Raw genomic sequence first — 15,675 nt, forward strand, 5'->3', positions numbered from 1 at the left:
TGATTCTTTTTACAAAAAATCACAACGTCGCAAAATGAATAAAACATACTTTTTTTCAAAATATTATAAAAAAACAAAAGTACTTCTAAATCAATTTTTACAATGCCCTGTAGATATTTATTTCAGAATTTTTTTTTAATATTACAGCAGCAGTAATTATTTATCATACATCAAAATGACCATATAAAACATCTCTAAATGAAGAGACACAAAGATTTCTGTCTTAAACTTTTTTTGTCGTTTTTTAAAAGAAAAATCTAATAAAAATATTTTCAATATACCAGCCTGCAATGGTACTGAAAAACACTTAACAATTCCTTGTGTTGAAAATGAAAAAAAAAAATAATGATTTTCTTCAAAGACTATAATAGATCGATTATATGTCTCTGTTTTCTTCAAAACATGACTCTAACAAATTTCTTTACCTATAATTATGAAACAAATGTAATTACATTCTCTTTTTTGTGGTTTCGTTAATTTCTGTTGCCGTCATTTTTAGTAGATTTTGTAAAACACGTTTTTGAGAATACATAATTTCATGGATAAAAACATTGCCTATACAAAGGAATAATATATTTCTTAATTCAATGAACATTTAAATTCGTGAATCTGCTCAACAACGAAATCCTCTAAAATTGGTGCTCAACAAAAATTGATGAAACTACAGTATTTGTCCTATATTATTAATTACATGTATAGCTTTTAACTGAAAGTGAAATATCATATTGACTAGAATGTCACAAGAAGCAGTACACTTAATATAGTACATACAGCATATAAAAGGTGCTCTGAGTATATTCTCTTTAAATGAAAAAAAATCACGTTTAATTAGTCGCATTTAAATCATTTGGATATTAGAATGTCATCAAGGTCTATCTGAATCATTATATGTCGATTTTAACCTTTTAAACATAACTCATTTTCACATATACAAACCCTGACATTTTTTTTTTTACTCTGTGAAAAATTATTCTTCATTATTACTGGAGATGGTTAGTTAAATAAACAATAGTTATGGTTTTGATATAAAGAAAAAAGAGAGAGAACCAATGCTTCAATTAAAGCCATGGTTACAAGCATTTGGAAATATAAAAGGTGCAATATTTGTGTAACTTATGTATATCTAGAAAAGCTCTTGTTAATTATCATGTCACTAAAACACATATGTATATAAAAAAAATAAGATTTAGTCACAAAAAAGCCTCAAGGATATAATTATACCATGAGTACTGCAGGAATGTCATGGACATATATTAAAAAGATATATATACGTTGCAACATGCTTTAAAACACTCACACACAACAAACAATGGCAGACAAACTTCAGCACCAAATTCAATCTCTATTTTAGTTTATCAGCAGGTTTTAAACTTTGTGACAAATTTTTTACTCAGCATTATAGAGACCAAAATACTATTATGAAACAATTTGTTCAAACATTTTTTTTTTAATTTAAACAATATTTTATGAATTAACATATTGGGATTGGACAGCAGGCACTGCCTATATAAGTCCTTTCCACATTTGTTCATACATATCGGTAATGATCAATTTTAAAATAACAAAAAACTATTTTCAAGAAATATACTCTATAATTCAACATGATCTCAGCAGAAAAGAAATATAAACAATAAAGAAAGAGAAAGATTTCAATACCTTTCTTAATGATCTAACTTTATAATCAAAATTAGAAATAAGTGTATTTATAATTTGTATAATATACCAATCTTGGTACAATTTCTTGAGGAAGCCCTGCCTTCCAGCCTTAAATAAATAACAATCTACACACAATGTAGATACTTTAGAACATGTTCTACTCTCTGTATCACAGTGTTATTCCATAACAAGGCGGATTAAAATAGCACAGTAAATCTTCCTTGTAGTACATGTATCAAGGATAAGGTAAAGTTAAAATGAGCTATTGTAAGTGGGACACTTTCTTGCCACATTAATTTTTCTTTATTTGTAACCTCAATTGAGGATGTTTTTTTCCATCTTGTTACATGTGTTAATTCAGGATGGGTTCTTTATCAGATGTGTTGGTTCCGTGATGGATGTCTTCAAGGTCATCTTCAGGCTAAAATATCCAGATATGATGTTTAACCACAAAATCAGTCAATTGACAGATAGAAAAATGATCAACATAAAGAGTGGATAAAATAGGAGATCTGTGAAAGTGTGAAAATATTTCCTTATAACATTTTAACCCACCTTGCTAGATACCCTTTGCTTAATACAAAGAGCTGCTGTGCAAATAATCATGAAGGCTCCCAGAACTATCAGTCCATACTCCACAGCTTCCGTTAGCTTGATGGGAGTCATCACTTCTTTCTTAAATTTTTCAGCACTTTTATCATCTATCACAGCACTCTACCACACAAAAAGTTCTAGCTTAGTACAATCAACCACAAAAAAAAATACTGTTTAAGTGATAGTTAAACAATTGTCAGAATTTATTATTGTATAAAGTATCTACCATTAAGAATTGCTGTATTATTTGATTTCCATCTCAAACATATCAATTACTGTGAAATCACTCGTTTTCGTGGGGGGTGTTTAATTTTCGAGGTATGAAGAGACCCACGAATTTATGTCCCCAAGGTATTGCAATTTCATACGTATATTACTACTGAACAATTTGTCAACCATGAAATCAAATCCTTATGAACCAATATATTTTCCTCAAACCACAAAATTTTGACTCCTCAAAAATATGTGATTTTACAGTATTCAATTACATGTATATATTTTTCGACATTAAGGATCATTTAACATAAATATATCTAATAATATTCTCTAGAGGATTTCTTAAAATTCCCCCCTAAAGATGATAGTCTAGTGTAGTAAGACTACTCTGGGGTTTTGAGGGGGGGGGGGTCAAATAATGAATTTGAACACTACATTATCTTAGTATGCTTTTCAACAAATTTGAATCTACACTTTTGGGGATACTTTCACATTAATCCAACTTATCCTGGCTTGCTTTTCTAGGAGATTTTCAAATTTTTTTTCATATACATGTACTGCTTTTGATGCAAAATTAATTCACCTAATGTGTCCCTGAACCATCCTCAGCAGTCATGATTTGAATGAACTAGTATCTACACAACCTGATGAAACTTCTTTATTTGTGTGTCTTATCAAAAATTAGCTGTTCTATATCTTGAGAAAAGATATATTTCTATATATTCTTATATAAATCCAAGTTAATTGTAACCAAACACAAAGACAATGCCTACAACAGCAACAACCATTAATAAAGGCTTTGGCTCAGGTGAGCTAAAAATGTTATCAATAAGTATGCATAGTCATACCAAATGAATATTCTGGTAGTGTGCATCCCTAGATGCAACATTTATGAAAGATTTGGACCAGGAAAGGTTTTTAGTTACATTGCAATGGACATCCTCCAACATAGTGAGTTCAAAGATTTGCAGGTCAAAACCAGCACCAGAGGTAACTCTGGCTGTCAGCAGGCTGCATATGACATCTATCCATGTTAGGTAAGGATAAGATTTAAAGTTACCCATGGGCTTATTCAGCTGAGAAAACTTGCATTATGCTTTCATGATGGCACTTTATTTCATGTATTCATTATTTGAAATAAAAAATGAGGCATAAAATATTTCTGAGATACATGGCATGGAAAATATGACAGGAATATCTAAACTTCCTGGGATTTTTAATAGTCAAATATCCTTGCTAAAGACTAAATATCCTTGAAAACTGTATTCATATTTTATGGGTTATCTTATCAGTGTTATGCTTAGTTATACAACCCATGAAATTAAAAACTCAGAAATTTATTTGCTACCTTTCAGGAACTGCATAAAATAGTCATTATTCAGTAGGTAAACTAACCTCATTTAGCCATAGAACTGGATAGTATATGTGATCAATGTTAGCTGTGTCTCTGAAAATACAAGACAATTATGAAAAGAAGGAAAATTCTCTGTTACCACCTGAAAATGCATTAATCAAGAGATTTTGAGAAGAACAGATCAATTGTCAGATAAAACCCCTGCAGATTTTAATTGCAAACTTTATGCACATGCAAGGGTGATAGGTAACAGTTAATGAATAGCATTCTTTACTTGATAACATGTGCAATACATTGCTTTGGATAATGCCATGCCCTATAGGAAATAGTTGTATTTGTTTTTGCATTAAAAAACAAGAATCATTTAAAACCTTATATGGGACACATTTCTGATGTAGACATTTAACTGCAGCCTTTTCTGTGCATTCATTACCACTCCAGTTAACTGAAAAAAAGTAACCATTAGTAGATAACAAAAAATAACAATAACATTTTGCTGGGTTTTATTACAATTGAACATTGAATTTTACTTAAAAAAAAACTCTTGAGATTTGAACAGTTATGAAGGTTCTAGAAAAGGCCTCTGTATGCTGTACGTGGCTTAATCAATACTAAACTTACAGGTTCTACATCTAGAACAGTTCCGTGTTGTTCTGGATCCGGAGTTAAACCAATGACCTGGTCCTGTACTAACTCCTTATCAGCAGCGAGGAAGTGGGGCTGAGACATGATGACAGGTGCTCCTGGAGTGGACAATGGTCAATGTGACAAAGATGTTCCTTTTGACTGAGCCCTAAATAACTAACAACTGCTTAACTACTCCTGGAGTGAAGAATGGTCAATGTGACACAGCTGTCCTTAATAACTGTACAGTAAACAACTAACAACTGCTTAACTACTCCTGGAGTGAACAATGGTCAATGTGACAAAGCTGTTCTTAATAACTGTACACTAAATAACTAATAACTGCTTAACTACTCCTAGAGTGGACAATGGTCAATGTGACATAGCTGTCCTTAATAACTGTACACTAAATAACTAATAACTGCTTAACTACTCCTGGAGTTGACAATGGTCAATGTGACATAGCTGTCCTTAATAACTGTACACTAAATAACTAATAACTGCTTAACTACTCCTGGAGTGGACAATGGTCAATGTGACATAGCAGTCTCAATTATTAAACACAAAATAACTAATAACTGCTTAACTGCCCTTGGATGGAACAACATTTAATGTGATATAGCATTATCAACTTCTACACACTTCACAATTAACAACTCCTAACTGCCATCCAAATATACTCCATGCCATAATACATCATTTCTTCCTTTCAATCTGACAGTAACAATAAGGTTCATAAACCCTCTGCTCACTCAAATAATACTTTTTTAACATTTATGATTTTCCAAACAGAATGTACTGGTATTTTATAAGTAAAATACAAACAATTATAGCATAGCTTTTGGGGAATATTGGACAGAAAAGACACTTCAACTTGACAAACTTAAAAAGGAATAATAGACATTAATGTCATTAAAAGTTTTCTCTCTTATCAGAGTATCGATGAACTTTAAGGGGGGAGATTCTTCATTTCTAAGAATTATACTCACTGTGTGTTTTCTCATATTAATAAAAATCAACATGACTTAATCAGTTGAAATGTTAAGTTTAAAAAGTTGTAGAGGACTTTTCATTGAAATAATGCCCCATACTTCCTCTCCCCTGTTTTTTTTTTATTCATCATCGTTTTTTTTTTCCTGTATAGTGTTAAAGCTGTAATAGGTGGGAAGATCACTGCCTAGATAAATAGTGTCTTTAGAGCTAATGTACTTTCATTATCAGTGTAAGAGTGCTTTTACATAGCCATTTAATGGTATACATACAGCATCCTCCTTTATCTTATATCCTGAGGTCATGTACACCGACTGTTTTGATGTACAAAATGTGACACACAAGATAAACCCTGTGTATAAAGGCTTAGAATGAAAATACAATTGTGTCAACAGGTGAAGAAAATCTTAACACATATCTGTATTGATAACATTAAAGAGACTTATAAATCAGGTCTAGTTGTGCTGTTGTTAGGGTGTATACCTTGGTTACAGGTTTTAATATTGGGGACACCTTTTTTCTTGATAGGTGTAAATATTGAGGACACTTTTTTGTTCAAAGGTGTTAATATTGAGGACATCTATTTTGTTGATAGGTGTAATATTGAGGACATCTATTTTGTTGATAGGTGTTACATTGAAGACAACCATTTTTAGCTCACCTGAGCCGAAGGCTCAAGTGAGCTTTTCTGATCACATTTTGTCCGGCGTCCATCCAGCTGTCCGTCTGTCTGTCTGTCTGTAAACTTTTCACATTTTCGACTTCTTCTCAAGAACCGCTAGGCCAATTTCAACCAAACTTGCCACAAAGCATTCTTGGGTAAAGGGGATTCAAGTTTGTTCAAATGAAGGGCCACGCCCTCATTCAAGGGGAGATAATTGGGAATTAATGAAAATTTGGTGGTATGTTTTAAAAATCTTCTTCTCAAGAATCACTGTGCCAGGAAAGATGAAACTTATGGGGAAACATCCTCAGGTAGTGTAGATTCAAGTTTGTTCAAATGATGACCCCTGGGGGTAGGGCGGGGCCACAATGGCCAACCAAAGTTTTACATAGAAAAATATAGGAAAATTCTTTAAAAATCTTCTTCTCAAGAATAACAAAGCCATAACTGATCATATTTATATGGAAGCATCCTCAGGTAGTGTAGATTCAAGTTTGTTCAAATCATGACCCCCGGGAGTAGGGCGGGGCCACAATGGCCGACCAAAGTTTTACATAGAAATATATAGAAAAATTCTTTAAAAATCTTCTTCTCAAGAATATCAAAGCCATAATTGATCATATTTATATGGAAGCATCCTCAGGTAGTGTAGATTCAAGTTTGTTCAAATCATGACCCCCGGGGGTAGGGCAGGGCCACAATGGCCGACCAAATTTTTACATAGAAATATATAGGAAAATTCTTTAAAAATCTTCTTCTAAAGAATATCAAAGCCATAATTGATCATATTTATGTGGAAGCATCCTCAGGTAGTGTAGATTCAAGTTTGTTCAATTCATGACCCCTGGGGGTAGGGTGGGGCCAAAATGGCCGACCAAAGTTTTACATAGAAATGTATGAGAAAATTCTTTAAAAATCATCTTCTTAAGAATAGTAAAGCCATAATTGATCATATTCATATGGAAGCATCCTCAGGTAGTGTAGATTCAAGTTTGTTCAAATCATGACCCCTGGGGGTAGGGTTGAGCCACAATGGCCAATCAAAGTTTTACATAGACATATATAGGAAAATTCTTGAAAAATCATCTTCTCAAGAATAGCAAAGCCATAATTGGTCATGGGACTACTTTTGGATTTAAACTTTTCAATAATAAACCAATTTCTACTTTTTCCTAGCCACAGTGCTCAGGTGAGCGATGTGGCCCATGGGCCTCTTGTTTCAAAGGTGTTGATATTGATGATACCAATTTTGTTGATAGGTGTTAATATTGTGGTTTTAAAATACTTGAACACCTTTTAGCTATAGGTGGTAATATGGAGCATACCTACTTTTTTTATAGGTCTTAAAATTAAGGATAACCATTTTGTTCATAGATGTTAATATGGAGGACAAATATTTTGTTCAATGAACTTAATACTTTAACACCTATGTTGGTCATAGGTGTTAATATTGAGGACACCTATTTTGTTGATAGGTGATAATATTATGGACCCCTATTTAGTCTATACTTACTCTATAGGTGTTAATATTGAGGGCACATATTTTGTTCAATTAGAACACCTTTTTTTTTATAGGTATCTACATTGTGGACATTGATTTTTGTTATAGGTGTTGAATTCTGTTGATATTAAGAACACCTGTTTTTTTACAGGTGTAAATATTGAGGACACTGATTCTGTTTACGTTTTAATATTGAGGACACCAATTTTGTTCAAATAAGTTTATATTGAAGACTCCTTTTTGTTCAAAGATGTTGTTGTTGAGGACACCTGTTGTTCAAAGGTGTTAGAATACTGAGGATACTTTTTTTTGCTTTTAGGTTTTAGAGCTGATTTCAATAGACCTAACGGATTACGCTGTTTGTGAAGTGCTAACGCTCTGCTTGTCGAGAGGTTTAAATACTACGTCACATTGTCACCAGATCAAAGGAAGTAGCCGAGCTAAAGTCGGTTAGCTGCAACATACGATCGTACAGCTTGTTTGTTGGGTAAAAAAAGTGGAGTAGACAGTACCAATCTCTTTCTTGAATATTACCAGCATAGTTAAATGTGTTTAAAATTTGAATTAATCAACGAAACCATTTTATGACTTTTTTCAGTCCATTACTAATATTTAAATTGGTCGATTATTTCATTCTATCGCAAAATTTATCTTTTTCATATTTGCATACATGTATAACAAGATGTGTTTGTGAAACACTATGCGCCAGGCAGCAACAAAGTTCGAAAAAAGCTATTTTTAGCATATAGGTCACAGTCAAGGTCCCAAGGTCATTGACCTTGGTGTCATTTCAAAGAACTTGATTAGTAGAATATGCATACTAAATATGAAGTCTCTATCTTTTATGGTTCAAAAGTTATGGCGAAGGTTAAATTTTGCAGAAAAAAACTATTTTTAGCATATAGGCCACAGTCAAGGTCACAAGATCATTGACCTTGGTGTCATTTGAAAGAGCTTAATTAGTGGAGTATGCATATCAAATATTAAGTCTCTATCTTTCATGGTTCAAAAGTTATGGCGAAGGTTAAAGTTTGGGGACAAACAAACAGACAGACAGACAGACAGACAGGACAAAAACAATATACGCCTCGGATCTATCGATCCGGGCGCATAAAAATCAAGTAGTGCATAAGTCATTGATCATTGCATTTATTGGTTATGCGTATCAATCCAAGCTATGCATTCTGAGATTGTTGCAATTTAGTACAAAATACTGCTGAAAAATGGAGCCCCCTCTGAGTCTCTATGCATATACTAGTATTTGAGAGAAATCGTAAAGAGGGAAGGCAGGGGGAAACGCTCAAATTTTATTGATTAAAAATGCATATAATATAAATAATGCTCTTTTCCAACTGTTTAATAAGATTTGTGCTGTCTTTCCCCTTTTGTAAACCGTTTCACGTCGCCGCTGTGCAGCTGACCGACTTTAGCATGGGAGAGAAGCGATCTAGGCTACTTCCTTTGATGTGGTGTCAATGTGATGTAGTATTTACACCTTTCGACAAGCAGAGCGTTAGCACGTCACAAACAGGGTAATCCGTTGGGTCTATTGAAATCAGCTTTAATATTTAAGACACCTATTTTGTTCAAAGGTGTTAATATTTAGGATACCTACTTTGTTTTTAGGTGTTGATATGTGTTGAAGACACTTATTTTCAGGTGTGCTTAATGAATGACTTACCTTGTCTACATGTGCTTACGTTGAGGAGTCCCGAGGGCAGACATAGATCAGGGCGGGTACAGAACCCCTCATTATCTGGGTTCAGTTTGTGATTGAGAAATACTCGGGGTGGAACAGCAAATCTCAGCAGATCAATGCCCTTAAGTTTGACCTCTTTCTGATACACAGTGTATATAGATCTACAATGCCATATGATATGAACAATTACATATGATGCTATTCAAATGTATAACGTCCAGTTTATTATACAGAATTTATCAAAATAAGATGTAAATGGTGTATTTTTTAAAATTAAAACAATGATGTTTAAAATTACCTGCAAATGTCGGAAGAAAAAATGTACAAAGTTCTGCCTTTATCTTCAAAAGGTGGAAAGATTGTTCCATCTATCAAGATAAGACAAACCAGCTTTCAAGAAAATCCTAATGCTTATCTACACTTTTTTAATCAAATAAATGTTTTCCAAAACATTTACATAAGAACAAGAGGTACTGTGAGTGATGAGCTCACTAAATGATACCCCCCGCCTCCATATAGTTATAATGACAAAGTCCATGTTTTGCTGTGACCGGGAAACCCAAAATATGTGTCGGATCAAAAAGTAAAATAGGAGGTGCACAATGGCAATATGTAATAAAGATTCTGTGAAAGTTTCATCAAATTTCATTCAGTGGTATGAGAGGAGTTGCGGATAAGAGATGGGTACCCCAAAGCATAACAGACGGACGGACGGACAGATGGCAGACGGACGGATGTACAGATGGACGGAATTAACAATTACTATATACCCTCCCGCTTTTCAAGCGGGGGGTATAATAATATTGAAGTGTGTTACTCAGGATTCCATTAAACACATATCCATAGTTTTTGTACATATGATATAAAGAGCAAGATAAAAAAGAGGGAGTTTCAGACATGGAAAGAGGGTGCATTCAGGCAGTTTTATGTTTTCACTTTTGAGTTCAAGAAAATATATTTATTTACATGTATAAATAAATATGACCTCAAAATAATTTTAATCAATTTAGATCAAATATCAACTGCAATGAAGTAGACAAAAACATCATTTACATATCTAACTGGTTAAAAAAAATGGCTACCAAAGCATGTAGAAAAGCGGTAGATTTTTTAATAAATGCGGTAGGTGGGAGATAGAGTAAAAAGGCTGTAGACTTCCACCTCAAGTGGTAGAATTAATAACAGGTACATGTATGATGAATTTAGAAAATTCCAAAGTGTACAGACATTCCTAGGCAGCATTAAAGAAACCTTTCATCTTAAAATTACATGTTCATGGATTCACATTTTAAATAACAATATTTCCTATACAAAATCTCATGAAAATTTGGTGGAAAAAAGGCCAAAGTACTGTCCAACAGTTTTTAAGCATTTCAAATCTATGAAAACTTACATGTACAATTTGGCATCATGAATTTCGTGGATGAATAATGTGCTTCACACTAAGTCACCAAAATATGAAAATCATTACAAGGAGTACTTGGAAATAGACATGCCATAATTAATATATTATGTAACAGAGACACAGTCTTATATTTACCCGTTCCATTTATCATATTGCATGTAGGTGTACTCCAGAAGGGAACAGTGCTACAAATTAAAGAGAATTACGTGTAAATGAAAAAAAGGCTATCATTACTTAATGATGAAATTAAGAATCAATTTGGTTTATCATTTAACTTACCTTTCTTTATTCCACAGCTGAATTTCATTAAAATTTTTCCATGACTTTGTTCCTGAGAATATGGTATACAGCCCATCATCTGTACCATTTTGCTATAAATAGTAATAAAGTCTTGCATTTATACTACTATCAATATCTTCTTTGGCCATAAAAAATAAACAAAACTCTGATTTTAAAAAAACATTGAATGGTATAGATAGATTTATAAACCCCCTCCAAATACACACACTCTTTAGTGCTAAATTGAGTATAAAAAAGGATTATTTACAGTTTCAATTTCACAAATTTAATTTCTGCAATGCTATAGCAGGTATACATGGTCTGATTATTCTCTATTCTTTTTTTGAAAAAAAAAATCCATTATTACCAAGGTAAACCAGAAAAAACTGCTACAGTAGAACAATATCAGAAGGGTGGTGAGGGATGAGAATCTAACATTCATTTCATGTGGCCTTAACTAATAAATATAGCAATGATAAAGGAACAGACTTTCCATTTAATTCATATCAACCTTAAGGGCATGTCCAGGTAGGTAAATGAAGTTACAAAAAGTTACAGAGAAACAAAACCATTTACCTTGTAAAACAAACCAAATTTGTCATCAAATTCAGTGGTATTGATGTATTTCTGCACAATGTCCTTGACCTTTTTCAGTAATGGATCCTCGTAACCCCACATAATGTCCTTGACAGACAAGGTCGTGAACAGGTTACTGTCATCCCCCCAGTCCAGCACGATCTCGACCAGCTCCTGAATCCAGGAATATTCCCTCCTAATTATATCAGCTATAGTCTGTAACAAAAAATATGTGTATCTCACTTTTAACATTTCACTCTGTGCAAAAATGCATGAAGCATTCCTTTCTTATGCTTCATATTTTTGCAAATGTATACACACAAAGACATGTACAAAGTGATACATCATGTTTATAAATGAACATATCAAGCACTATTGTTAGATAACCATGGGTGATCTCAATTTTTACTCCAGGTCATGAGTTGAAGATGAGCTCATCCATGGGTATCCAATGATGACCAAGCAAATACAACTTCGAAGTGATATATCATGTATAAAAGGAAAAACAAATATTTTGCATTATAAAATGCCCTTTCAACAGAAAATTGAATAATATAATTAGCATTCGCATTTAGATTTTAATATTTTTGAAACACACACCACCATGATGAGATTAACAGTGGTAAAATTTTCCTCGTGTGGCCCCACTGATTTCTCCAGATCAAACACAAAGCTCCTGTTTTCTCTGTATGAGAGAGTTCCATTAACATGAGGAGTTATCTGCCACTTTTTCCTATGCTCCCTATAAGTGTACGGTCCTTTCTCTACAAAGGACGGCTTGGCGCCATGTTTGACGACCTCTATAGGGTTCTGTAGATCTTGTACGTAGATCTGGAAGTATATCGGGACTGGAGGCTCTAACCATGTGTTGTATGTGTCTGTTCCTTTCTTCAGAGCTATTGACTAAAACAGAAAAAAAAATGAAGATATAATTGTCAAATTCTAGTTTAAGGGCGCTTTTATTTTGGAACTGGACTCCATTTGAAAATCTAAATATGGCCATACCTCTTTAAATAGAGGATATATTCATATCATCTGCTGGTAATAAGCATCCTCAGATGTATAACTATGTAACTACTGTGCAAAAGTTCATCAAAATAAGATTAATAATTTATAAATTTAAAATGACAAATCTTTGAGAACTGCTGTTATTATTTAGTTATAATGTGTTGATAATGACAAGAGATATGGTCAAAAAAGTGAATCTAAGGCCTCTTAGATTTTGTGTCTTCAAGCCTCACATCTTTTAAAAATCTGCCAAAATCTGTGATACAAAATTAGACTAAATTAACTGATAAATAGTTGATTAGAATTAGCCATATTAGAATATTTAACTCTTTATACATGTACTAGGTAATTCATAAATTCAAGCGCCTTATGAAAACTTAAGGGTTTTTGTATATTTTTATCATTTGTGTGCACTCATTTATCATCACCATAAGTGATTTTTGAACATCTAGCTATACTAAAAGAAAATCAGTTTCTACTTTATTTTGAGTTTTTCACTTTATCATCTGATCATGAGCATGAGAGTACAGGAAATTGCATATTTAAAAAGTACTATTAGTAAAGATCAAGAACATGTACATACGTATAAATGTTTACATCAATTATCAACTGAAAAAGTCAGTTTTAGTAATACATGTAATCATGTATAGGGAATTCTCTACAATAAGCAGAGACACTTAATTAGAGATTCACTTTATGTTATGTAATGATTTTTTTTGGAAGGAAATATACAAATAATATTACATGTTAAGGAGCCTATCTAAAAATATTTTATTATGTATATTTCTTCTGTATTAATACATGTTTATTCTTTTTTGTAATTTAAAATAACTGTAATTTGATGTTATCTGCATGGTTTAAAGAATATTTTCAACATATACATTTAATTTTTTTTATCTCTTCCATGAAATATATGGAGATAACAAACAGTATTCAAGCTTAAAGGTCTTTTAAAAAATACAAAATTGAAGCAGAGCAAACATGGACCAGCTTCCAAAACATCAGAGGTGGGATCAGGTGCCATGGAGGAGTGAGCATCCTCTGCTGACCAGTCACAACATGGTGTGCTCTTTGTCAAGATTGGGAAATAACGGAAAAATCCTTCGACAGTTCAGATTGTATATGAAAACGGCCTAACAATTAGTAGGAAAAACATCAGTTGATCAGCATTTGATTTAATGATAAATTGTATTTGCAGACAAGGTCATTGTATCGATCATAAAAGTTTTAAAATGATGACTTTAAACAAGACTGTTGATATTCTTTTTTACCAACTTGTCAATAATGCACCTCGTTTTAGAAATTGTACATATGTAGAGCATGCTCTAGCGAATCGAATCAACTGAGATATGTAAACTCCGTTTGCAGGTGATGAAGCTATATATTGCTGCATAAGTAAGGAAAGCTGGCAAAAAGGTTAACATCATTGCGCTTATCATAAAGCTTGGTTGTTAGATTAGCATTAACATCTTCTTCAAGTAATATATATAAATATAAAACACAGATGTGCTAAACTCTGTGTTTTTTTTTATTTCAAGGATATATCGTATAAACATAAGAATGGAAATAACCATTGTTAATTGACAATGCGTTGTCGATATATCTAAATCAGAGGAAGTGTTTTCTTCTTTGCGTGTATAAATTTTGGACAAATTCTGCTTCATATGAATACAAAAATAGGTCTGCTAATAATGGGGTACAATCTGAGGATGGTTCCATATAAGTATGACCAATCATAGCTTTGCTGTTCTTGAGAAGAAGACTTTTGAAGATTTTTCCTATATATTTTTAAGTTTAATTTCGATCATTCAGTTTGGCCCCACCCAACCGCTGGGGGTCATGATGTGAACAAATTTGAATCTATTCTACCTGAGTTTCATCTGTTCTGGCCCATTAGTTAAATCTTGAGAGGAAGATATTTAGTGTTGTCACAATGATCGATTTATAATCGATGATCGGTCGGAAAGGCTGTCGATTTTAGACAATCGATAGGAGATTTTAACAATCGATTAATCGGTATATTTCAGCACATATCTTTTTTACAGTTTTCTCACTTTTATTTCAAGAACAGGCTCTTGTTATCAAAATATATATCTTTCAAGAGTTGTCCTTTACTATTTTACAATACATGTACTTAAAATCTGTTTAAAAATAAATCAAAAGATGATATTTGTATTTCTAAACTGAAGAAACTAAACTACTTGTTTAAATAAAATATATCAATTTTCAGTATTTGGGGGAATTCACCTGTCATTTCATACGGAATCACAAGGAATTTGCAATTATATTAAATGTCTTATAACAGTTTAAAAAATTAATTCCATATACATTTTAGATAATCATGTAAATTAAAACCTGATCTGTCAATGCTTACTTTTCCCAGGCCAAGTAATTCCTAATCATGCAAAAATCTGTATTACTGAAATCGTTAATCAAACTGCATATACTGTTTTTAGAATTTTGATCTGTACAATGCATCTTTACTTACATTATTTAACAATAAAATTCTAATTTTTATAAAATCTAATGCCTATTTTATGCAAAGGGTTACCGATTCGATTATTGGCCGATGATCAGTCGGTTAGAGTCAACCAATGTTACCGATTAATCGACTCTGAGTTTCAACCGATTTGACAACACTAAAGATATTTCAATGATGCCATTGATTTTTTGTCATTTCCTAATTATATCCTCTTGGAGGAGGGCGTGGCCCTTCATTTGAATAAACTTTACCTTCACCAAAATATACTCTTTGCCAAGTTTGATTGAAATTGGCCCAGTACTTCTTGAGAAGAGGATGAAATTGTAAAAAGTTTACAACAACTATAAATACAACAGACAATAGACAAATTTCAATCAGAAAAGCTCACTTGAGCCTTTGGCTCAGGTGGGCTAAAAATGAAATTGATTAATAAAAATAACTACTGTAGAAGTACTTTTTCCGTGTGATATTAATTTACGCTATGTACGCGGTCACAAATTTTACGCGGAAATTTGTCAAAGCGTACTTAATATAAATGTAAGGCATATAGTGACAGTCTAAGAAATCCGCGTAATTTTCAACCCGTGGATTAAACAGAAATTGAGATTCCGCGGAATTATGACCCCG

The 15,675-nt window shown here is 32.7% G+C and overlaps 1 protein-coding gene across 1 annotated transcript in view; it reads right to left on the reverse strand.

Moving 5' to 3' along the window:
• Positions 1-90: 90 nt before the first annotated feature.
• Positions 91-15,675, reverse strand: part of LOC134233935 (cytoplasmic FMR1-interacting protein 2-like) — a 50,067-nt gene continuing 34,482 nt past the window's right edge. Inside the window, exons 31-41 of the mRNA XM_062715996.1 lie at positions 12,159-12,461; positions 11,559-11,774; positions 10,983-11,074; positions 10,839-10,888; positions 9,597-9,666; positions 9,281-9,459; positions 4,442-4,563; positions 4,192-4,265; positions 3,862-3,913; positions 2,212-2,370; positions 91-2,077 (exon numbers count right to left, since the gene is read on the reverse strand). Coding sequence (XP_062571980.1) covers positions 2,009-2,077; positions 2,212-2,370; positions 3,862-3,913; positions 4,192-4,265; positions 4,442-4,563; positions 9,281-9,459; positions 9,597-9,666; positions 10,839-10,888; positions 10,983-11,074; positions 11,559-11,774; positions 12,159-12,461 — 1,386 coding nt within the window. The 3' untranslated portion in view covers positions 91-2,008. The remainder of the gene's footprint in view (positions 2,078-2,211; positions 2,371-3,861; positions 3,914-4,191; positions 4,266-4,441; positions 4,564-9,280; positions 9,460-9,596; positions 9,667-10,838; positions 10,889-10,982; positions 11,075-11,558; positions 11,775-12,158; positions 12,462-15,675) is intronic.

The sequence above is a fragment of the Saccostrea cucullata genome, unplaced genomic scaffold (assembly GCF_032062105.1).
Source record: "Saccostrea cucullata isolate Sc308-1 unplaced genomic scaffold, CSIRO_AGI_Scuc_v1 ctg226, whole genome shotgun sequence".
NCBI lineage: Eukaryota > Metazoa > Mollusca > Bivalvia > Ostreida > Ostreidae > Saccostrea > Saccostrea cuccullata.